At 41.9% G+C, this 25,502-nt stretch overlaps 1 protein-coding gene across 1 annotated transcript in view; it reads left to right on the forward strand.

Annotated features, from left to right (window-relative positions):
• Positions 1-686: 686 nt before the first annotated feature.
• The window catches only part of Pard3b (par-3 family cell polarity regulator beta), a 976,275-nt gene continuing 951,459 nt past the window's right edge, over positions 687-25,502 (forward strand). Inside the window, exon 1 of the mRNA XM_021197960.2 lies at positions 687-1,169. Within this exon, the coding sequence (XP_021053619.1) occupies positions 1,050-1,169 (120 nt within the window). The 5' untranslated portion in view covers positions 687-1,049. The remainder of the gene's footprint in view (positions 1,170-25,502) is intronic.

The raw sequence follows: 25,502 nt of genomic DNA on the forward strand, positions 1-25,502 counted from the left end.
ACCTTGTGTTCAATTGTTCAAGGACAAGGACCTGCGAAATCATGACTCAAGGCTGTTCTTTTCGTCATCAAACGCACAAAGGGAGTCCCCCTTCAAAAGGAAAAGTGTAAACTTTTACACCCTATCATATTTGGACTTTGGGTGTGATCTCTGGTGGAACACTTGGCACCTGCACAGTGGCCTTTAAGTTCCCTCAGCTTAGCTAGCTCTCTTGTGGCACCACAAGCCACAAGAGAGCCACGCAAAAGCTTGGTCTTCAGTCAGTCACCTCTCAGTACCTCAATTCTATGACTATTTTAGAAGGCGTGGCAAAAGCACCTGCTCCGGAGCTTCCCTTGAACCTTGCTCCAACTCTCATTTTAAGGGAGTTGCTCGGCCAGTTTCCTATCTATTCCAAGCGTGCTTTATGAGATCCGGTTTCAATTCCCCTGTGGTAGCTCCCAGATCCCGTTACAATTCCCGGAGCTCCTTGTCCGTGTGAGGGAGAGAGAGAACCAAGTGCGGGCAACAGGCTACCCAAGGTCTAGTTACTCGGGGCAACCCCGGGCTCGGCGCAACGCCTCGGTGCGCTCTGTGGCCCGCGAGCGCCGCGGCCCCTTTAAGAGCCGGGCCCAGGCTGGCCCGCGGGCCGAGGGAGCCCAGAGCGCCGCGCGCGTCGGAGGAGTTGGGAGCCGGCGCAAAAGTTTCCTCCCAACTCTGGCCCCGTGCGCCGCCGCCGCCGCCCACTCCAGCCCGGGGCCTGGGGCCGGCCCTGCCACGGTCGCCAGGGCCACCGCCAGAGGCAGGGCCGGGCCGGGCCGCACCCGCAGTTTCACTTTGGCGCGTGGAGCCTCCGCCTGCGTCCGGCCGACCCTCCGCGTCCCCGCGTCCCCGCGCCCGCTTTCCCGCCCTCGGCCTCCCGTGGGGCTGCAGGGGAGCAGCCGTGGGTCCCGGCCCCGGAGGCACGCGCGGGACAGCGCCGTGTCCGCCCCACGTCCCCCGACGGAGGGGCTGTGCCCGGGGGCCAGGCACCTGTTCGGCCCAGCCCCGCGCGGGAGCCCAGGGCCAGGATGAAAGTGACAGTGTGCTTCGGGAGGACCGGCATCGTGGTGCCCTGCAAGGACGGCCAGCTGCGGGTCCGCGAGCTCACCCAGCAGGCGCTGCAGCGGTACCTGAAGACCCGGGACCAGGTGAGGGGTGCCGCAGGGGGCGAGCATGGGGCGCGACCGCCGCGGGGGGCTCACTTAGTAAGTGTCCTAGGCCACGCACCTGCCCGGCGCCCTGGACCAGGTGGCGTTTTTTATGGGGCTCAGATCACCCCCAGCGGCTGGTGAGCGCTGCCTGAAGCCACAACTTTTGCAGGCGGCTAATTTAAGGGACCCAAGTAGCCCTGTCTTGCTATCCAGAGGCCTGAGAAGAAATGGCGGCATCCCACTCACTTGAGGGGTCCTTACACCTCCGCCATCTGGGGCCTACTCCCAAGTCCACACACCCAGTCTGTTCTGTAAGACAGCCCCAAGGTGTTTGTGTAGCAGGGGTCCAGAACCTACTTGAGGGACACTGTGATGTTACCCCGTGATGCTCACCTGAAGTGTGATTTCTGACCAAGTCCCGCCTTAAGGAGGCTCCTTGGAGTTAAGAGCATTGATTGGCTCAAGAAACACCTCCAAAGTTATAGCTATTGGTGCTTTGAGAGTTCTCAGCTTGATGGGAGGTCTCCCAGTGACCTGGGCAGGAGATGTTCCAGTGGGGTTGCTGCCCTTATGCCAGCTACTGCACTGGGGCGTATTCAGTGGAATGCCACAGTTTCTATGAGTCATAGCTAATAAGAATCGTTGTAGTGGGTTCTGGGTTACTCCCAAAGTAAGGGTGACCCACTGTTCTGCTGCTCAAGTTAGGAATAAGTAAAAGTCAAAAGCTAGCACACAAGTGGCAGGACTGCAGCACTCTTGTCAGGTGTCTGGGTGACTTGTGAGAGTTCTGTTTTCCTCTATGGACCCTCTAAATGAACTCTGTAAAAAGCACCTTTAAAATTGTTTCAGTTCGTCCATGGCCTGTTTCGTATGCTTCAACTACCTCACGAACAGATAAGCCCCAAACTCTTGTTTTAGTAGACAACGGTTCTTTTAATACTTGTTTGCATAATGTTTGTTGTAAACTCCAGTCAACAAGTAAGTCCAATCTTGAGATGAAAAGCTGTAATTTTAATGTCATGTATGTTATCCAAAGTATAGAAATCACTTTTCTTTTTCCAAGTACATAGTTTAAAAATTTTAAATTACATATATTCATTTAATATGTATACGGAGAGTACACATATACTGCTGTACATATGTGGAGGGCAGAGAACTACTTGCCCAGGTTGGTTGGTGCCACGTGGATGGAGATCAACATAGGTCTTCAGGCTTGGTGCCAAGAACCATTACCCACTGAGCCGTTTTGCCACCCCCCATGTATTTAGCTTAGAGATTTAAGGAATACCTGTACTTTCTATTCTTCACCTGAGAATTAGTGTACAGAAGAAAGACTTTTGATGGGTACATGTATAATTTACTTTGAACAGTCGAGAATTGGAGGTTAGAGAGATGACTCAGCAGTTGAGAGTACAGATGTTCATGTAGAGGACCAGCACCCACAACTGGTAGATCCAACTGGTGTGCATTTGTGTGTGTGCACCCCCACACTTTTTCCCCACAAGAAAAAGGGAATGGGAAGAGGTAGAGTGAAAGTCCTAAGGAATTAGATATAGTCCCTAGATTGTATTCTTCAACAGAGTTGAAGGAGGGGAAAGATTTAAGATGCGTATAAATCAAGATATCAATCTAACCCAATGAGGGTTTTGTTTAGGTTTGTTTTTTTTTTCTGTTGCTACATTGGTGTACTGTTTATTTCATATGATTCCGCTAAAAATTGGGATTTGACCAAGTAAACAGTTATCTTTGAAATCATATTTTACTGGCTTATGAAAATAGATTAAGCTTAGCAGTAACAATGTAATCTACACAAATTATTAGAGTAGATTTCATGGAAGAATTGTTTACTGAGGTGATAAATTTATCTTTTAATTCATTAGCAATAATGTATGTCCTCAAATCTTGTACATTGAGAAATTTACCATAAGTGTAGGAATATGTTGTACAGAGGTAATGTACAAGCATATAAATAATCATTAAAAAGATGACCACTGATCTTTAATGGATTGTAGTTAGACCTTAAAAGGTGTTAAAAATCCATTGCTACTCTAAACTGGAAGCATAATTTATATCATAGAACTCAATGTAATTGCTTCGATCAGGTTACTGTTATTTCGGGATATTACATTTTTCTGTGTTTGCATTTATATATTAGTAAATGTGACATTTAAAGGTCACCCAAAGCTTATGAAATCTCTCTCTCTCATTTTTGAGTTTTAAAATTTCAATTTATGTGGAAAATGATGTTTTCCTCTTCTCTAAATATTCTTCTCTTCTTTCATTTTAAGGAATATTATAAGAATAAGGCTTAACTAATAATTAGTGGTTGGAGTGTAACTTGAAATGTCAAGAAACACTCTGAAAAATTCTATGCACTTATCCATTGAATTAAAAAAATAGTGGAGGAAGAACAGTACTGTTAAAATACAATTTGTGATGAATTCACTTTCTATAAGCCAGGAAGAGAGATTTAAAGAGCTCATTTTTTTTTTCTCTTCTTTCTAGATAGCATTGCTTAAGCCCTGTTCCATATGTTTGGTGACTTCTCGCCTCAACATCTAGTGCTAGACGTCACTGTTTTACCAATGGACACAAATGGTATAGCACTTACTAGTGAGCTGTGGAGCTGCGCTTGAACCCAGGGGCTGTATTTCTTGGTCCTTACTCTCAGCCATTAACCACAGACCCTCCTATTTTTGCCAAGTGCTCATCTTTCCCAGTTTGTTTTTATAAGGTGTTTGTTTGTTTGTTTGTTTATTTATTTATTTTTGTTAGCTAATCTAACAACGCATCGAGAAATTTTATTTTTCTTATAGAGCAGATAGGACCTGGGTTTCATGCATGCTAATGGAGTGCTCTACCACTGAGCCACACCCTTAGCTGGAACGAAGTGGTCACATTCCCCTTCATTGATTCTTTTATGGAACAAGTGCACATGTTATAGGGAGAAGTTCTATTTAGGAAGCAAATCCTACTGAGGTTGCAGAGCATCTACGAAAGATGTTCCTCAGCCTAATGACAAACAAAAAATGGGCAAGATCTTTTACAGGTCCAACTGGAGGGAGATACAGTGGAAGAGAAACCTGGTGGGGACATGAACGTTTCTCCCAGAGTTCTAAATAATCTAGATGGGAGAAAGGCTTCAAGACAGATGGAAGTTGTAGTTTCCAAGGACCGAAGGGTGAGTGGAGTCCAAGGAGGCCCTTCTAGATGTTGTAGCCAGCATTACAGAAGGGACACCAAAGCAAGCTGGAATTTGTGGTATGTTGGAACCAGCTGAGTCAACATAAGATAAGGCTAGAAGTAGGTGAGATGCTGGAAGAACAGGAGGAGCTTTGGGGAAGGCTTTAATTTGCTCTGAACTGGGAGCCTTGGGCTTCCTGTTTCTCCTGGGTGACTCCCACACTGGAGGTGAAGTTAACAGTGGGGATAGAATTATGGGATGGCTTATCTTTGGATCCTGGTACTTTATCAGTGTCTTGGGCACTAAATCCAATTTAGTGAAGTAGTTTGTAGAGGAGATTGTCTCCTTAAGCAGTCAAGGTGTGGATCAGTGAGTAATTAGTTAAATTTATCATCAAAATTACATGTCACAGGTGAATGGGTAATTGAACTATAACTCGTAGTGCTGAATATCACTTCTGATTCTTACATATAGTATTTAAAACAAGGCAGGTATCTGAATTCCTTTTGACAAGATTTTAATCAAGATTTTAAGTGTGGTATGGACCTTGGACACAGGTATTATGAAGAGCACCCCAATGTCTATACTTATCTATCACTAATCTCTTGGGACTGGTGAACTCAAGACACTGTGTTATAGATGTCTATATATAACCTTTAATTATAGCAAGCCAACTTTCCTCTGTTTCCACCCAGAATAAATTCTTCTAGAAAATGCTTGTTATTAAGGTGAACAACTTGGTGAGTTGGATGAGTTGAAATGAATAAAACACCGTAGAATAAGGACGAAGAGGGGTGTGTGGCGAGGAGTTGAATTAAATAGTTAGTGGGCATGATGGGATTTTTTTTAAAGCTGATGTATATATCTCACTGTGTATATGAGTAACCATTGTAAGTGAAGGTAACTTTAGTAGGCTTTTCAAAATGAATTTTCTTTTTCTGTATTTAGACATCTTGAATAATTTGTCCTCCAAGTTAACATTTTCCCAGAGCTAGAAAGTTAGATAAGACTAATTCCATCCTCTGATTAATTGTGGCATCAGCATCTAAGTGAATTTATACAGTCATGAGATCTGCAGTAGCATTGTGAAACCAGCCTAGAGGAATAGCTAGAACTCTTTAATTTCTGGACTTTTCTGCCTTTGATGCCTCTTTGTCTGAATTGATCTTATGGTTCTTGGATACACGGATTTGTCTCAGCCTGAATTTGTAAAGCATTTCCTAATTTGCAGAGTCTGATTTACTTGTGGTTTCTAACTTCTACTCAGTTCTCTGCTTCTCTGCTATGTGGCTATGTGATATTCTTTACAGCACCCAGAGAGGCTGCCTTACCATCAGCAGGGCACATGCTCTAATGTAGTCTGGGACCTGCCATTGGACTGGCAATGTATTGCAAACAGGGCTGAGGGACTTTTATGAAGTTCTTCTTAGAGTTATATTTTCTTATTGTGTAAGAATTTTGAGATTTCATATACAATGCCAGACTTCTGTCTTCTCTTAGAGCAAACCAATAGAGGTTCTGACAACAATGGGCTTTGCTTTCCCATCAGGCAGGCACTAGTTAGCAATCAGACACCCCGTTCTCTTTAGAAGGAATTACTAACGCTCCGCGGTCCATTATCACCTAGCCAATAGTAAGGCTCAGTTTTGATTATCATGCTTGAATAGTTGTTTTAATTTTTGTTAAAACTTTGCACTATACTTTAATTTAGTGCATACCCATACATGTATGTATGTATGTATGTGTATATGCATGGGTGCATATGTACCACAGTATGTGTGTAGAAGTCAGAAGACCATGCCCAGGAATTGGTACTCTCCTTCCATCACTTAGGCGCCTGGTATTGAACTAAGGGAGCTCGTTGCACCTCTGTCTTGTGAGGCATCTCATTGTCCCTGCTTTTATTTTCTTATGGGTCACTTAATACATTGCTGCCATTAGTCTGAGCCACTGGCAGGCATGTGGGTTTTGCCTATGGGCCTTCTCTTCCTTAACCATCTTTCTTCCTCATTTTCCTCTATGCCCCATGTCCCTCTGTATCTTTTTTTCTCTCTGTCTCCTCCTCTTCCTATTCCTTTCCCCCCACCTCGATTAAACACACACCCCTTTTGTGTTTAATCTAGAGGCTTTCTCAAACTGCTTGTTAGCTGGGCTCTGGCCCACCACTAAACTTCATTAATGCTCATCTAATCACTGTGTGTGTGTGTGTGTGTGTGTGTGTGTGTGTGTGTGTGTGTGTGAGAGAGAGAGAGAGAGAGAGAGAGAGAGAGAGAGAGAGAGAGAGAGAGAGAGAGAGAGAGAGAGAGAGAGAGAGAGAGAGACTGAACTGCAACTCCAGTTTGAAGCATCCAGTGCTGACCTCAGAAGGCTTAATCAGTGAAATATTCTTTCCCAGGGTTTTTGTTCCACAGATCCCCCATGAGGAACTTGGGCAAATGGTAATGTCATATTTTCATGAGAGTGTTTTCCAAAGGGATTGATAGTTAATTTCTCAGAAATCTGTTGGTAATCAGAGCTTCAGGCTTCCCTTGGAAAGTCTAAAGCAGGGCGGTCCAATAGAAACTTTGGGGGTTGTGGATGTTGTATATTTGTGTCTAATGGGGCCTTCCTAGGGCCATATGACTATAAAATACTTGAGTTGTAGCTAGTGGAACCAAGAAACAGGATTTTAAATTTTGATCAGCATTCAGTGGCCTCATGTGGCATAACCAAGTAGACAGCTAAGGTTCCATGTTCCTCTGATGTTATCCCTGTGCTCTGTTTGAAGAACCCCATATAAACTCAGAAGGCAGGTGTCAGAAACCTTGCTGGTCTTACAGATGTTGCTGCTTCATCTTGATGGGAATTGTACCATTAGGTGGGATCTTCACTTGCTCTTGGGTAAGCCCAGGTGGGAGGTGAAGATGTGCATCCTTTATTTCAGCTAACAGGTAATCCTGGGCAGTAAGAAGCAATGAACAAAACACCTGGATCAGTTTCACTGAAAGTGAGATCTTCCCTGCATTGAATACTTCCCATAGCTATTCTTCTTGGGTATTCTCAGTCTCTTAGCCTACCCTTTCTCCTTCCTGTTAAGCTTAGTTTGCTACATCACTGAGCTAGGACAACTCCTCCTCTCTGTTTATCCCATGGCAAGACCTTCCAGTCACATGGCTCCAGTCTCAACCTCTCTGTGCCTCTTTAATGTTTTTCACGTGGATGTCTAGTGAAGTCACACACTGAATGCATGGCACAGACTGAATTCCCAATTTCCTGTTCATGTTCATCTCCTCCCATAGTCTAACCCAATTGTTAAAGGGCCACACTACATTTCTAGCTATGCCAGTCACGAATTGTCTTCCTTGATAGTTCCTTTCCTCTAATGACCACAGCCTCTAGTGACCTACCTACAAGTGGCCAACCTACAAGTTCTTTTGACTCTGGCATCAGAGAGTACTCAGAACTTGATCTCTCTTCTCCATCTTTCCTTTAGCATACTGATGTTTGCTTTATATTTTTATTTTAAATTCTCTCTCTCTCTCTCTCTCTCTCTCTCTCTCTCTCTCTCATGTGTGTGTGTGTGTGTGTGTGTGTGTGTTTGTGTGTTTCATCAGGATCCATCCACTTTATCGTTTGAGATAAGGACTCTTATTGGACTCTGGACCTTGCTGATCAGGCTGGGCTGGCTAACCAATGAGCTTCCCTTTCTGCACTGGTATTCAAACATACATCTCCACATAGACCTTTTTTATGTGGATGCTGGGGATCAAACTCATGTTCTCCTGCTTGTGTGTCAAGCACTTTACCAGTCCAGCTATTACTACAGCCCTTTTATTTTTGGTATGTTTGCCATGTCACTGCTATACTCTTCACTCTTAAGCTACGGTGGTCATTTATAATTTTATCAGATTGTGCCATTGACTTATTTCAGTTTCACTGATGGCTTCCATATCTCTCAGACAGCCTATAGGGTGCTATGTGACCTGGATATCAATGCAGAAGAAATGCACTAGCACAGCAGGTGTGAGATTGCTATTCTCAGAAGACTTGCATCCAAATCTAAGGCCTTAGATTTGTGGAGGGGTCCCAACTGTTCACTACAGGAATGCTTATTGGCTAAGATTATGTAAAACATGCAGCTTGTGCAGAATGCCCAGCCTTTGTTTTCTAAGTGGGATATGTGTGCTGGAATCTTCATATATGTTAAGCAGAGGGGGTCTTTATGTCGAGCTCAGGAGAGCCTTGAGAAATGAATGTCATTGGCAGGCAGCACTTCATCTGCGCGTGGTGGGAACTCATTACTGAAGGCACATCATCTCCATTGGAGGATCTTTGCAGCTTGTCCCTAGGCTCCTCCTGACTTCTTACTTTTTCTTTTGCTAATTTTTCTCTGTGTTCTTCACTGATAAATCATAAGCATGTACATGGCAACATATGGAGTCTAAGTCCTCTCTGTGAATCATGGAACCTTTATATGCTGTGGACTCTGACACACGTTCTTGTACTTCTCCATCACCATCCTCTGTCCTCCATCCAGTTCTTACTCTGCCCTCGCCTCACTGGTCTTTTTGCATATTGTCGACCTTTCCAGACAGATTCCACTTCAGGTGCTGCTTTCTCTGAAATATTATCTCCTGGTTACATATCTGTCTACTTTCATATTCTTTCCATTTTATGTGTCTCCTGAAGGGCTTCTTGACTGTCTCATTCATAATTATAACCCACCAACCCTCTCCCTCTTCCCATCTCTCCTCCCCCCACCTCACACACACAGTTTTTCTTTGGGTCTATACACAAAACCTCATTCCTTTCTATCCACTTGCAGTGGAATATTCAGTTTAATAAGTAGAAACCTTTGTCTATTTCATTCATTGCTGACCCTCCTATCTCATAGAAGAGTGCCAGGTACATAGCGAGCTGTTTATAAATTCTGTTTGATTTATTGTTTTATCATGTATCCATTATTATCCATTGCAGTTACCTACTCCGTTATTGGCAATGCCCAGATATTCCAAAACATAATTTGGTAGAGTAAGAATTTGGACCATGCGTATAATAAAGCTTTGGTGCGATGGTTATTTAGGTTTTGGATATTTAGGATTGTGTCTTCATTCATGTACTTAATTGCTTCGGCTAAGTAGACTGACTAGCTGGCGGCATCACCTCCCTGGCTACATATGTCTTAGGCCTTGGTTCTTGCTACCCACTGAGTTTCTTGTGTTTTTCTATGTAGTTCTTCTCAAGACCTGGTTTTTCTTACAAGTTTCTTCTTATGATCTATGTAACAAAATGGCAATTGAAGGCTACAAAGAAAACAATAGGCAGAAGCCACAGGCTACTCATAAAGCCTCAATAGGCATATTCTTACTTCTATACTCCATTAGTTAAAGCCTATCATAGGTCAGCCTCAAATCAAGAGAGAGAATTGCAGCAGGAGCTAAATACCAGCACACATGCTCCATCAGACTGTGGCCACGCCATATGGTGACGAAGATGTGAGGATCAAGAGATGTGAACATCATTTAGTCTTTCTGCCTTTATAAAATTTGCAGCCAGATTTGTCTGCTAAGAAACAACATAGTTGAAGGCTCATCAGAAGGGAAGATATTGAAGCTGCTTGGAAGGACAGTGAAGAGGCAGCAAAGTGGTTGAGGGAGTTACAAAAAGTTGAGGGAAGGCCATGAAAGAAGTTTATTCCAAAAACTAACTTGGGCCAGGTTGTGAAAAACCTTGGGGACTGTCCTGAAGGATTTTAATTTTTTCAGCTATCTTCTATATTAGAAATTTACACATATTTTACTCAGTGTAATCAGTCTAAATTACTTGTTTAGGTTTAAAGTATGGAACTGCAATGCTTCAGTTTGGCAGTGGGCTTGGTACAATATAGAGTCACCTGGGAAGAGTTAGTCTCAGTGAAGGATTATGTAGTTTAGTTTAGTCCTTGGGCATATCTGCCGGGAATTATCTTGAGTATGTTAATCAAAGTGGGAAGAACTGTTCTTACTGGGGAGGTGGGCACCGTTTTCTGGAAGGCATCCTAGATTGCATAGTCATAGAGAAAGTGAGCTGAGTATAGGCATGCGTACATTAATTCGTTGCTCTCTGCACTTCATCTTGGATGTAAGTAAAGTGATTAGCTGCTTCACATTCATCCACCTTGCCTTACCCTGCTATGATGGTGTAAAACTTGAAATTGGGACCTGAATAAACCCTCATCCCTTAAATTGTTTTGTCAGGGTGTGTTTTATTATAGCAACAGGAAATGAAACAGGAACAGGGACTCTCAGATAATTATATAATGAATTAAATATCTATGTTAAGAGTGTATCACATGGTTTGTTACATAGGTTTTCACACTTTTCCTAGCCAAGCTATTCTCAATAAGGCCCTCAAGACCTGTTGGCTTAAACTCAGGCAATTTTTAGTTTCTATTGATGGTGCCCCACCCTTTCAGACTCCGCCTTAATTGTTGAGGATTTTGAAATTTTAACTTAGCCTTCATAGATACCCACCTTCTTGCATGCTACTGCCCACAAAGCTTGTTCTCAGTCTCATTTATACCATTACTTTACCTGATGAAAAATGTATACTTGTAGCTCTGAGGTTACTTTAGACCTAACATCTCCCTGTCTCTAGACGTTGATGAGTGTGCCACATTCATAGACTCCATCCTCATCTCTAAGAACCTGCCTGCTGCCAGCCTACTTTCTCCTGTTGTTCCCACACGGGTCCACGGGTTACCTGCTTGCACTTGTCAGACACCTTGGACCCCTTCATTTCAGGATGAATTAAGCTCCGTCATCCTATATCACATGTTAACTGATTGCCATGCTCCTTTGTAGTGTGCCTCTTGGATTTGCTTTCTCTGCCGCCCCATTTCACATTTCTTCTGTGGTTAATAACAACAGACCATTAACCATGCCCTCTGTTTCTAACAGCTCCTAACCCCTCTAATCATTCTCCACTGAGGACTCTATTGTTTAAAGTTAATGACCTCAGCAGCACGGTTAGCAGTATTTAATGGTTCTCTACTTTTCAGTGAAACCCCCCCTTCCCCAATAAATACTGACCATTCTGAAGGGTAGAGCATGGCTCCAGCCTCTTCTTTCTAGGACCCCCTTCTGCTCTTTCCCCTTGGCTGTCACGTCTGAGCTTCCAGAACTTCCCATATTTATGATTTAATTTAGTAAACATACCAGAATCAGAGCAAGTTATGTCACCAAGGGATTCTCCTTCTGGGTGAAAGGATGTGGGTGCTGGCTTACACAGTCCCTATCCCCTGATGCTTTTAGTTTCAGAGTTCCCCATAGAGCCTCCACCTGATGCCAAGAGATGAACACAGTGTCTGGAAACAGTCTTGAGGCTTGAGGCTTGGCCTTGTAGTAGCAGACCTCACTTTTACTGGGGAAACTGGCCGTGGGTACTGGGCGTGAGGAACGTCCTGTATGGCTACGGATGGGTAGCTAGGCAGGCTGTGCAGCATGCCTGCAGTCTTTTTGTTTTTCTTGCTTTCTGTGGGATAGGCGAGAACAAGGAGTGTATCTTGTTTATTTTCCTGTCCCCACATTTAGCACAGTATCTGATGAACAGAATGGATACTAAAAAAATGCTTACAAAATTATACCAACCTTTACATTTCTTTATTTTTATAAAAGTGAGGGCGACCTTGTCGTCAGCACAGTGTTTATAAGTTTGAAATTGTTATATGTGGTAGCATTTTTTTTTTTCTGAAGTCTAAATGCAACTTTTCTCTTGATTGTCTTCAAATGCCTCATCATACCCGCATTTGCTGTAGGCAGTCGTTTAGTGGCCCATTATATCTGCTGCACTGATTGACTTAAATAACAGCTTCACATTCAGACAGGTTGACTCACTTCTCTGAGTTTTGAGACTGAGTGCTTTGCAGTTCTGATTTCCAGTGAAGCAACATCATAATGATTTTTCTCCACGAACACAGGTGCAGTGCAATCTCATATTTGAGTAACGTTTGATTTTCAGCATTGTATCCATTAATTTCATGTTGATTTTTTGGAACAATGCTGAATTTCATCAGTTTTGATGGTTTATCTTTAAAAGGCACGATATCCCTGTCTTGGGGGTGGCTAAAATTAGGTCTGTCTCCTGTTGCTGGGCTCAGCCAGCTTTCTGATTGCAGGCCTCTCACACTGTATTGTGCTATGATGCAATTGCAGGGTATCATGAGACAGGCTGGTTAGAAAGGTTTTACTCTCAATTTGTCCCTATCAGATTCAATGTCAAGTGTTGTTCAGATAAGAAAAGCCAATGTTGCTCCTTTTTTTTTCCTTCTTCCAGGTGAGGGTACTAAACTCCCATGGTGGTCTGGGACCAAGTTAGTGTGGAAGCAGTTGATAGAAGGGTGCCTTCAAGTCTTGGCTTATCTCTCAGCAAGAAGAGGGGAGCCATGCTCAGAGCTGCCTCATTGAGTAGTTTGGAGTAGAATGAAAGCTGTGGGGCATTCCAGTTATAGATTTCTGATGCTTATATTGGTATGGCAGACATAGTGTCATTATTCTTTCATAGAAGTATGAACCCTAGAAATGCTGACCTTTAAACCATAATGGGAGCTGGTCTGCTTCTGCTGAGGACTGGAGAGTTATGGGGTCCCTACCTTTAGAACAAAGGGAAATAACCTTCATCTCTTAAGCCTGTATCATACAAACACTTTGTATTCATGAGGCCTCTGTTGGGTCTCCACATAGATGTTCAGTGACAGTCATCCATAGCAACCCAAAAGTCAGTTTGGTGGGTTAGGAGAAGTCAAGACAGAGAACAATATTGGGTCACACAAAATATTTTGTGCTTGAGATATAGGTTGATACAAACCCTGGAAAGTTAATGGAAAGAAAGGCCAGAGCCAGGAGTGTAACTGAAGAGTGCTCTGTATGATTTAGGGGCTGAGGGTGGTAGGTAGACGGAGCTTGGCTTTAGGCAAGGGAAGTAGGGAGCTGAGCACTTTTTGCTCTGGGAGCCTAAGGACTTTGAAGGATGCTTGAACGCTTGGACAGGGGAACAAAATGGGAAGAGCACGCGAGGCAGCCTCTTCTCTCCCAGGGGGCTGGTATTTCTTTTCCTTTTTGCGATGGGGTGTCACTGTAGCCCAGGCTGGCTTTGAAGTCAGGACAATCTTCCTGCCTCAGCCTCCTGGGTGCTGAGAGAGCAGGTGTGTTAACTCCTCAAGAGGTGGGAATTTTTTGTTTGTTTTGGAGAAGTAGGAAAGGAGAGGGCATTTTCTTAGGGTGCTTGTCTGAGGGAGTAAGCTCAAGGCAGTACACAGCCACACATCTTTGTTGTGACCAACTAAAGAGGAAGGAGTCAACCCATCTATGCTGGATGGTGAGCTCTTTGACTTACTGTTCTGCACTGATAGCTCCGGACTTGAGGAAGGAGCTGACACTGTGAGGGAAGAGGGAGAAAGGGGAGGGGGAGGCTGGCTCAGGTCATGGGAGCCAAACTGAGTAGAAGTGACAGGTGAGTAAATGAGATTTGATGTTCAGAAGGAAGTGGGGAGTTCCCTACATATGGTCAGGGCAGCATGGGTAGACCTGGAGAGGAAGCAGTCTGAGCTTTACACACTCAGAATTCAAAGATTTTCAGTGTGTGCACCTGTGCTGTAACCCCTGGGGCTGGAGGCACACAGATAAGAAAGATGTGGTTGGTGCCCTGAAGGAGCCCCCTGTGTTGGGGAAAGGGAGAAGGTGAAGGGTTTATGAGAGCCAGGGTGAGATTGTAAATCACAGGCTCATAAAAATGCCAGTCTTGTGTACTTTTGTTTGGTACTGTATTAGAGCTTTGCTTCAAGGTTGAGATTTGAATACAGATATGGGAAAAAGCCAAGTGATATCCAGAAACAAAAGTTATTAGACTAAGTTACTGGGCATATAAACTGTTTTGGTGGCCTTCAGACTCTGGGCTCAGTGACTGGAAAGCCTGGTCTCCACCCTTCTCCAGGCTTATCTGCAGCACAGGGGCTATGCAGCCTGGGCCCTTGTTCTTTGACTTTTTACTGGGGTCAGCTATTGAAGAGGACCCAGCAAGAGAACAAAGGTCAGGATTCTCCCTGACAGGTCACTGGGGATGAGTCTGTCCTTTTCTTAAAGGCCATAGTTCATGTCAGGCTACTAGCTCACAGCTTGCCCACAATGCATCATCTGTGTTCCTGGATGTCCTTGGGTCCTAGACAATGGCAAGGGCTCACCACTGTTGTGCGCACTATCCCTTGATAATTTCTGTGATCTCTAGCAAACCTTTGTAAATTATTTCTTTATTAAACTTCCAAGTGCCTAGTTTGAGAAAATCATCTGTTTTCTGCCAGAATTTAGACAGAGGGTCACAGTAAGAAATAATGCTTTCCTTCAAGACTCAGTAAGAGGTTCCCTTACCATAGATGATACTGTTTCGTTTTTATTCTGTTTTGTTTGTTTGTTTAGTTTTGTTTTACTTAAGCAGGAAGATAGTTGTTACATATTAAATTGATTATACTATCTATTAATTGGTTAGGACATGCAGTTTAAAAGCTAGTAGATTCTTGATGTTTGATGTTTAGGGGCATTAAATGAATCATCAGGTCAGCTGATTAGAAATTCCCACAGCTTTAAGTTCCAATTGTTTATAGATGAAATTGTTATGCTGGAATTAAAATTTTAAAATGACGTATTGGAATTATTTTTTCCCATGGATTTTAATGCCAGTCCTTTATATTTAGTGGAGATACCTGGCTTCTGTGACATAGAAAGTGCCAGCGCATGAACTATGAGCCATCTTAGCCAGTATCCATGTGGCTTGATAAACTCTTGGAGAAATTTAGTTCTCCTTGTCATCTCTGATTGCTTTTGTGACACACTAATAGTATTGGTGACTTTCAGTGTTAGGTCTAGATTAGTTCCCTGTGTAGCAGAGAGTTAAGAAAATGTGAGGTAGAATGCACAGGACCCTGGCTAATGGTGGCTACACATTGGAGGCCAGCCTCAGTTTCAGAGGCCATCTTCCTTTCCTGGAGGCCGCCTGTGTTTTCCTGACAGGCAGGCTCTCCCAGCCTGACTCCTTGCTTCATCTTTAGAACTATTTGACTAACAGGATGGAGAGTTAACCAATGACAACCAAACATCTTTATAAAAGTTAGTTGCAGTGTGGGACTGGAAACCATAGGAGTGATATTTTCATGTTCTATTACAATTCAGTGCTTTATTCTTTGATTAGATCATTTTGGATTTTTTCTTCTCCTATATTATTTGTACAATGTAATGGTCTTCTTTGTGGTATTTTCATGTATGCATATAAGTATCTACATGTGTTATTTTCACATATATTCACCTCGTCATATACATACTTTCCCACACTTCTTCTTCACACTGGTCCCCTTGGTAGCCTTCACTTGGTTATCCCCCCCCCTCTAGAAAGATTTTCTCTTTTCTGTATTTATCTTCCTCTTTCATATACAGAGTTCATATTAGTGTCTTCTCTGGCACTAGAGTAGTGCTCAGCAATTAATTAATTAATTAATTTACACTTGTGTTTATTGTGGAATGAATTTCTCTCCTTAGACTCTGAAGAAGGACTTTGTTAGATATAGTCGTCTAGGTTGACAGTACTGCTCTCTCAGGGTTTGAAATACATAATTTCCAGTCCTCTTGGCTTGCAGTGCTTAGGCAAAGGAAACTGCTATTCTGATGAGTTTGCCTTTGTTTGGAATACTGTGCGTTTCTCCTGCAGACTTCACTATCGTCCTTTTGTTCTGCAGTCCTAGCACTGTAACTATAATGTGATATAAAGAGGCTTGTCTCCTGCCATGTGTGTGCAGCATTCTAATGGCCTCTGGGACCACATGTTTATCTTGTTCCCAGGATGTGGATCATTTTCTGTGACTATTTTGTTCAATGTGTTTGCTATGTGTTTAGCTTATGCTTTATCTCCTTTTCTGTGCTCACAACTCACAAGTTGTGTTTTTAAACGTCATTTCAGAAGCTTGTGCTTCCTACTTCCACTGTATTATTTTTATTGCTATGTGTCTGAACATCATGATTTGTCTGCTCTCTTACAAGCCTTGGCACTTTGACTTTCAGTCCCGTATTGGTGAAGCTTTTGATTTTGTTGTTGTTGTTGTTGTTGTTGTTGTTGTTGTTGTTGTTGTTCTTCTTCTTCTTCTTCTTCTTCTTCTTCTTCTTCTTCTTCTTCTTCTTCCTTGCTGAACTTTTAATTTGCAATATTTCAAGTTGAGTTTTCGTTTATTCAGAATTCCATCTATCCACTGAGTTCTTTTTTTTTACATCCAGCATTGAGTTTCTTATTTGGTATGCTCCTTATTTATATCCTTATAAGGTATTGATCTGTATCTATTTATAATTTTTTTCTTATTTTTGTAGTTATTCTTTAAGTTCTCTGTAATTCCATCCATTCTTTATCATAATCATTTACTGTGGAATGGGTAACTTTTGGAAAAACCATTTTGCTTTTATTATTTTTGTTTGTTTGTTTGTGTTTCTGCATTGGAATTTGTTCATTTGGGGCCAAGTTGCTGACTAAGAGTTTTGATTTCCTGGATTCTCTTAGTTGACACAAATGCTGTCAGGGTTGAGGTGCAGGGTCTCTAGGGCTTGATTGCGGCCAGCTAAATGCCTATGCACATTCATGGCAGAAGGGATTCCCAGTGTCATTAAGATGAGAACTAACTACAGCAGCAGCTATAAGAATGATAACCTGCCATGGAAGTCAGTACTAATCAATTAAAATAGTTCATACCATAACTATAATAACAGCAGAGAAAAAAGTGATGATAACATTGAGCAAACTAAGAGGATATTAAGGAATAAGAACAGGAGTGGGAAAAAGGAAGAAGGATACTAGAAAAAGAGACAACAGGGAAGGGGAGAAACACGTGAGAGAAGGGAAAATAAAAGAGAGTAAATACAACTAGAAGTAAATAGTGATTTCTATTGCTGCACAGGTCTGTTTACCAATATCTTAACTTTCATTGGCCTGTACACCATGATATTTAACAACAGGAGAAAGAATGAGTAACAGCCATCTGTCCTGAAGGTGAGGATGGAAGGTTGGCCATTGCCAAAATCCCATGTAGGACAGATAGCAGAAAATAGGAATAAAATGGAGTTTTCTCACAATGGAAATAGTATAAGTCTGTTCTTAAGCTTTCTTAATATTTGAGATAATCCTGAGGAGAGGGTGCATATCAGTCTCCTAATTAAGATTTCTTTGAAGTAACAATTACAATTATTTAGAAGATTAAAAATATATGGTTTAAATCTCAGCTGGCGTTTGGGGCATTCTGTGAAGAATATGATTAGACAAGAAGCAGGAAATTGATCTCCATTGAATTATTTGATCAGAGGACATGATTGGAATTTTACTAATGAAAATTTGCTACCAAAGTTAGGCACATTTTACACTTTATAACTCTAACATGCTATTATTTACAATGAAACACTAAAAATATTAAAAATGCACTGAGGATTTAATTTTTTTCTCATCATCCATCCGTTGAACCTGGAGAGTGGTAGATCTAAGTTTTAGCTGCAAACAATATCAGGGGCTCACAGTTTACATATTTGGGTGTTCTTGAAAAGACAACAGTTAAAACTGTCCAACTCTCCCCAAGTATGTAGCTCATATCTGCTATCTTTTAAAAAGAAACTAAGGGTTGTGATCACTTATCTTGTGACTGTGTAGATGTCTTGCAACAACAATGTATTTGTATAGTATTAATGTTTACATAATACTATATGTAAACCATCAATGTGCAGGTTGAAATTACATGATAAGATGTGTGGCAGGAAAGTGTAATAATTAATTGAATGAGAGACACATATGTGATTAACGTCTGGAGATGTAACTCTGTCACTCTATTAACTGAACATCTATAGCAGGTCTTGCATGGTGCTGCCTGGCATTCCTGGTTCTATTTTAGTAGGCAGTGTTAAGTTAGTGTATGACTGTGTAAATAAGTGTTTTTAAAGAGAAATTTTAGTCTTGATTCCTGTTTTCTTTAACATCAGGAGATATGCAATTGTGGATTTTGTTTTTAATTTTTCTATGCAGTTATAATGAAGGTCAGCTGGAGTGGCAAGGGTGAGTGAAATGAAAAAAGACTTCCCGATTGTACAAACAGAGGCTTTCTATGAGAACACATGTCTGCATTTGGCCCATTGCTTTGGTAACATCAAGGGTTAAATGTCATCAAGATAGCACCAAATACAGCCCTCTTTCTCAGTATTTCTTATGCTGACTCCTGTTAGGAATTAAAGAATTGGTTTGAGATTCTTAAGGTGTGTATAGTGGTGTATAATGTTTCTACATGGAATCCAGCATGGTATAATAGTATCGCTGGAGACTTGTCTGGTGAACCAAATATTGAGATCTTTTCTTAGAAGAAAAAAAAATGAAAAAGAGATGAGATCTTATAGATGAAATCTGTAGAGGCACGAAGTTTGCAGAAGACGGTGAGCTCAATGCAGTGAGCAAGCAAACATGTTGTCCTCTGTGGCCTATCTTGCTGCAGCTGGCATAGGCAAAGGTTAAAAGATTTTGCTATGTTTGTGAAGGAGGGACCTTAAAGTCTCTAATGGAAGACCTCACCTTCAAAGGTTGATGCCAATTTTAGGATTGGTTAAACACATTGCTTTGAGCTTCCTCCTGTCTTGTCAGTTTATCATGATTTCTGTGAGGATGGACTGAGGGACTCAATCCATTGAGAACATTGTGATTTGGGGACCTCTCAAGGATATGAGGAGTCTTGATTGGCTGAGCAGGAAGGGTAACTAGGAAAATGTTACCTAAGAGAAGACTTTAGATACATCACAGGGGCCCACAGAAAAGATGCACTCAATATAGGAACACCAACTACCAAATAAATAAGGTGGCAGACTGAGCTTTCTAAAACATGCTGGTATTAGTTCTGGCTTCTGTAAATACTGTTTCTATGACTTAGGCAACATGTATGACAGAAGAGCCACCAACATTCATTGCTTCAGCTGGCCTAGGCAAAGAACAGAAGTCTGTTAGACCTGTAAGGATTCTGGGAAGAGCATTGGGTTTTGGCCTTGGAACCTGAGGTGTGTCGCCCTAGTTCCTCCATGAATAAGAACTAGCTCTGGAGGTGTAGACAAGGTCCTTGGACTCTCAAGACCTAGGCATAGACACACTTATCTCAAAGGTTCCTTCCCAGCCATAAATATGTTTTATATTGCCTGATTTATTACTTTCAAGTATTCAGTCTAAGTGCTAACTTCCACAAGCTGCCAAGGAGTGGCCTTTCAGGTGCCTATTATGATGAAGTGTGATAGATGGATGATTCATTTATAATTAACTGTGCGTGTCTCCATACAAATAACCCTGAGCACCAAGCTTCTCGTCAGAGCTTTTCTCCCTTACATAGGCTTACACACTTAGAATTTTGTGTGCAGCTTGAATTTATTTGGAAAGTAAAGTTTGTATTATCCCAGGCTCACCAAATGTTTATTACATCACCAAAAGGAAAATGATTTTCTTTTTGTAGTGGTTTGCTTTCACTCCACCACAGCAGTTTAAACAGCAGAGTGTATGCCTAAATGTATGTTATGCACAACTGGATGGGCAAATAACCAGAGATATACTGTAATTTACAGCAAGTAATTCTGAACTGTGAAATATTATAACATGACCTAAATAAAGGGTTAGGATACTACTGTCCTATGGATATTGGTCCTGTTCTATGTTAGCTGTGTCTGTGATTGTGTGGATCTATGTAGGTGTGACTGACAGGATCAGTCACAGTAAAATTGCCACAGGGAAAAAGTTAGGGCTGACTCATAACCCTCTAACTTTTATTCTCACCCTAGAGGAAGTACCCTGAGATCAGGCTTTGAGTTACTTCATGAGTCCAGAATGATGCCTCCTAATTAGAAAAGGAGGAAGTGAAAATGTGTGCTCAGGAATGATAATGGTCCATTATACAGAGAACTCAGTGCTTTGTTAGTTTTCTAGCCAGAAGGAAAGCAACGATCTCTACGATGAAGACCTGAGAGCTGGGAGTTGGGTGAGAAGCTTCAAGGAGGAGGAAGAGCAACATGCTTGATGCAAAATGCAAGACTGGGCATAATGTATGTGCTGAGGAGTGGGGCGAAGGAGGAGAGAAGGAACTGTGGAGAAAGGCTTCTCGTACTACAGGAAGCCCTCACTTCCAGGAGCAGTGCTCTCAGATTTTAACCCAGAAAGTGAGTTGGTGGTTGCAGTGAGAAGCCTCTCTGTCACTGTAAAGGGATGTTGCTGTTTGACCTATGCCGTAAGACACTGCATCAAAGTCCAATTAAGAGATAATTAGATGTTAATCAATTACAAATATTGGTATAAGCCGGGCGTGGTGGCGCACGCCTTTAATCCCAGCACTTGGGAGGCAGAGGCAGGTGGATTTCTGAGTTTCGAGGCCAGCCTGGTCTACAGAGTGAGTTCCAGGACAGCCAGGGCTACACAGAGAAACCCTGTCTCGAAAAACCAAAAAATAAATAAATAAATAAATAAATAAATATTGGTATAAGCACAGTAAGTCTATATTCCCCTTCCCACTTACAGTTCGTTAGTTGTTCTGCTCTCTGAATAGACGGGCTGCACATGAAGATGCTGCAGAGATCCTTTTACATTTTAATAACTAAAATGCTTACAGTTATCTACTCTTTCACACAGTAGATATTCATCAGTTGGCAAATGTGTCAGAAACCTTGGAGCTACCATAAAGATGGTAGTTGCTGCCCTCTTGCAGGAAGTTATAATTTTGACGGTACACTTCACTTATAAAGGATCTTGTCTACGAATGGCCTTGGAAATGATTGCTCACTGTGGACTTTCTGAAGACCATCCACAGTAGGTGAAACAGGGAGTCCTTTGCTTCATTAAATTCCTGGCTCAGAGAAGTCATAGGAAGCAAACGTCAGCGTGGATGACCTAGGACAGCCTACGGAGGCTGCCTCATGGCTATGCTAGTCCCGTCAGTTTGTGCTTCCATTTCCAGCCCAAGGCATCCTGTTTCAAATAGGATGTTGTAATGAGAGGTTAAGGACACTGTAAAATAAGCCTGATCTCCACACCACGAGGTCTCCATCCTTCCTCTTCTATACTGGTTTTCAGAATATATTTACTACTAGAATGACTTTTCTGTGGCAGAGATAACCATGGTGATAATGATAGCAGCAGAGGATTGATAGGACCTAACCTCCACAGAGCGTACTGAACTCTAGGCGGTTTGTATGCATGATCTCATCTGATGCCTTCTGACAGGGCGGAGGGGTGCCGTCATTCTCTCCTACCAGACTAATGATGTCATTGAGACTCAGGGAGGTTAGATGACTCTCCCATGTCTGTCTGAAGTAGAGGAAAAGATGGTCGCTTATCTGATCTTTTTTTCTATGTGTGTGTAGATGTGTCAACAACCTCTGTTCTTGTCACCTGCCAGCTGATACAGGATTTAGTTTATGGTAAACACTTGCTAAGTAGAAGTTTCTACCCTGAAGGGCACTCTTGGTCCCTGGTTTCTCCTTGTTCTATTGGCATGCTGTCAGAACCTCCCCAACCCTTGGGTACTGAGGCATGACTGTGCAGGTCATAGTTTGTCCTTCAGCCTTTTTCTCTGCCTTTACATTGTCATCTCTGGCTCTTTGTTTTTGCAGCTCAGCATTCTACTAGGTTTCTGCCCTTGGGCATCACTGTCTTCACAACATTCCTACCACTGTGGCTGATCCCTAGGCCTTTCCTGCTCACTGCAGCTCTTCCCAGGCCAGGGTTAGTTCCTCTCTCTATCCCTCTAGAGTCTCTTGTAAAGTTACCTGCTGTTGCAATGTCAGCTCCAAAGGGGTAGCCAACTGGGCATTGACATTATTTAAATTGTTCATTCATGTAGTAGCAGAGACCCTTTCTGGGTAGATATGTGGGCCCAAGACTGTTGGTACCTTGTTCTCAAGGTTGTTTGGCTGTTGTACAAGCATGGCATCAGCAAAGTGCACTATTGCACAAGTGACTGTTGATTGCAAGCAAAATAGCCTATTATTCTCCCAAATCTCTATTTCTATTTATATGCTGTATTTTCCTAAAAGAATAACGATAAGGTTCTCTAGGAAGCTGAGCTAGCAAGTATTTTGTATTTTACTAATACTACTTCCTTGAACATTTATATTTTATGTTTTTAAATCCAGTGCTTTAAAAAAAAATCCAAAAGAAAAATTGAACCTTCTACTATCACATGGAAATAAGATTCATAAGAGAATAAGTGTCTCAGTTTAGGTTCTAGCCCTGTATAGTTAATACTTTGTTATAGACAAGTAGCTAGATGCAATGGCTTTTTTGTATGGGCTTTATAGAGTGTTGCTTAGATGTAAATAAATAGTCTTTGTATATACTCACTGTTTCTTTCTGTGTGATATGGAGCTATGATGTTAGTATGGAAGAATAAGAGTTGCAGTTCTGAAATAGTCAGACAGTGTTGGCTATACAAAAGCAGTCTACAAGTCAGGCAGTGGTGGTGCACAACTTTAATCCCAGCACTTGGGAGGCAGAGGCAGGTGGATTTCTGAGTTCGAGGCCAGCCTGGTCTACAGAGTGAATTCCAGGGCAGGCAGAATTATACAGAGAAATCCTGTCACAAAAACTTATAAAAGAAAGAAAGAACAAGCAAAGAAAAAGAAAGAAATATGCTGTTTTGGTTACAGATAGGCACATATCTATCACAAAATCACAAACACATGTTGTGCTGATGTGATGTCTCCATAGAGTCCCGCCTGCATCCCCCAGGCTCAGGCTGTGTGGCTTACCAGAGTTTGGCACACCAGGCCTGACTGAGAATATGTGTTATTTTAAAAACTTTTCCATGTTTAGATCAGTCTTTGGTCTTCAGCTGTTTCTGGGGCAGCAGACTATCATCTTTCCTGGGTCCTTAGTGTAAAGCTCGATGGAATTTAAACGTATTATTCCTGTCCCCTGACTTGATCTTTAGGTCGTTTGGGCCTTGGTATGGGAAACCTTGGTATGTAGATCTTGAATCCTAAATATTGACTCTGTTATTCAAATATTGCACTCCTTAAATTTGAATGTCCAGAAATTTCAATTTAAATCACGCAGTCCAGGTTAATGACCCATTTCCTAAAGCTGAGTGTCATGGTACATGCATGTGCTCTCAGCACTCAGGAGGCAGAGGCAGGCAGGGCTCTGAGCTCAGAGCTACAGTCTTCTACACAGCAAGTGCCTGGACAGCTGGGTCTGCTTAGTAAGAACCTGTTACAAAGAAAGAAAGGAAGAAAGGAAGGAAGAGAAAAAAGCCAACCAAACAAACAAAAATCTTATTTCATGCACATGGCTTCATTGTAATATATACTGCTAAACACACAGATTTGGAAGTTATGACATTTATTATGAGGATGCTTTGGAACATGCTAGTCTTCCAATATACTTGTTCTTAAGTTTAAAGTTATTTATGTCACAGTTGTGGTAAATTCCTAAAATAGTAATTACATCTTGTTTGATAAATTCTAGATATAAAACCACCCCAATGAAAACATTTAAGTACTTCTATACAGAGCCTAAAAGTTATTTAAATAGTTTGGAAACTCATATATTTGGCTACTTTTTTAGTTCAGGGAAATATAAATTATTCTTCTCCCTGACACTGATGCTAAGAAAGCTGTTCCAATTTTGTCTTCCAATTTAGACTCAGGTGTTTTTCTTCCCTCCCTTCCTTCCTTCCTTCCTTCCTTCCTTCCTTCCTTCCTTCCTTCCTTCCTTCCTTCCTTTTTTCTTTCTCTCCTTCTTTTTCTTTTTCTTTCCTCTTTTTTTGAGTAAGATGGATGTGATTTGCAAATGTTTTGTATGCTGCCATCTCTGCTGGGGACAGTCACCTGCCTGCATCTTATTTCTGAGACACTCTGTACCCATATCCTCAAATTCTCATTTTAGAGTTGATTAAGAAGCATCCAAAATATAGTTTATACCTCTGTACTGACACAACCTAGCCTTTAGTCTGATTTTTAATTTTTTCTAATGTTAGATCAGTTGCCTTAAGATACCCTGAAGAGAATTTCTTGCATCTCACCAGCAGCTGGGGCACTGCTACCTTTGCAGACACGGGCCTGCCTTAATTTGTACTACATGAGAAGTTAGTAATAGGTCCCCCGGAGCAAGCGGTTTGCTTGAATGTGTCTCTGTGTGATCTGAGGGAGAAAAGGGAGAGCAGGGGGTATGGTAGCTAGTGTCAAATCAATTTTTTATATACTGTTATGTCTTTTAAACTATTGGCTACCTGGATGTGTATACTGTGAAAAGGTGGCATGTTACATCATCATGTAATACTAACGTACTTAGATATATCCACTTACTTAGTTTCTATCCTCCCTATCCATTGGGTTTCTCAGGGATGGTTGGTGTTTGTGTCACCTGTAAACTCCCAGTTGTTTCTCTCACAGTGTATTTGGGCTATGGCTGTAGTCATTGGTCATGGATCATAACAACAATAAAAAATATAGCTATGCTTGTTGAACAGTTCTGTGCCAGGAATTTGGTGGCATCTTCAATGTCTAGTTTTCATTTCTTCTGAGTTAGAGCATTGACTTCCCATCATAATTTTGACCCAGTCATTTTAAAATAGGAAGTACATATAGGAAACATACATATTTAGGCTTATAAATCATCTGGTTTTTTGGGGGGTTGGATGCATATATTATTTTTATTTTTAGTAGAGAAATATAAATTACTTATTAAAATATCCTTAAAATGCAAGCTACCTCTAACAAATACTTTTGATCCAATGTGACAGACTCTTTCTAGAATATAGAGTCTTATTAGTACTGTTAGTGGTTACTAGAGCAGATGAGAAACCAAGGCACAGATGGCTTACAGATGGGACACTTACTGTATAGAAGACAGTTCTGAGGTTCCTCTCTGCTGGCCATTAAAGCCTCTGTGATCACCATTGTTTTATAGTGAAAAAACTGGGGTTCAGAGCTCATGAGCGTAGTCAGCTGGCAAGGACAGATCCAGGCCTCATCCCCATCCCCATCCCCATCAACCATCTCCATTATTTTCCCCATCCCCATCATCCCCATCATCCCCATCATCCCCATCATCCCCATCATCCCCATCATCCCCATCATCCCCATCATCCCCATCATCCCCATCCCCAT

The sequence above is a fragment of the Mus pahari genome, chromosome 5 (assembly GCF_900095145.1).
Source record: "Mus pahari chromosome 5, PAHARI_EIJ_v1.1, whole genome shotgun sequence".
Classification (NCBI taxonomy): Eukaryota; Metazoa; Chordata; class Mammalia; order Rodentia; family Muridae; genus Mus; species Mus pahari.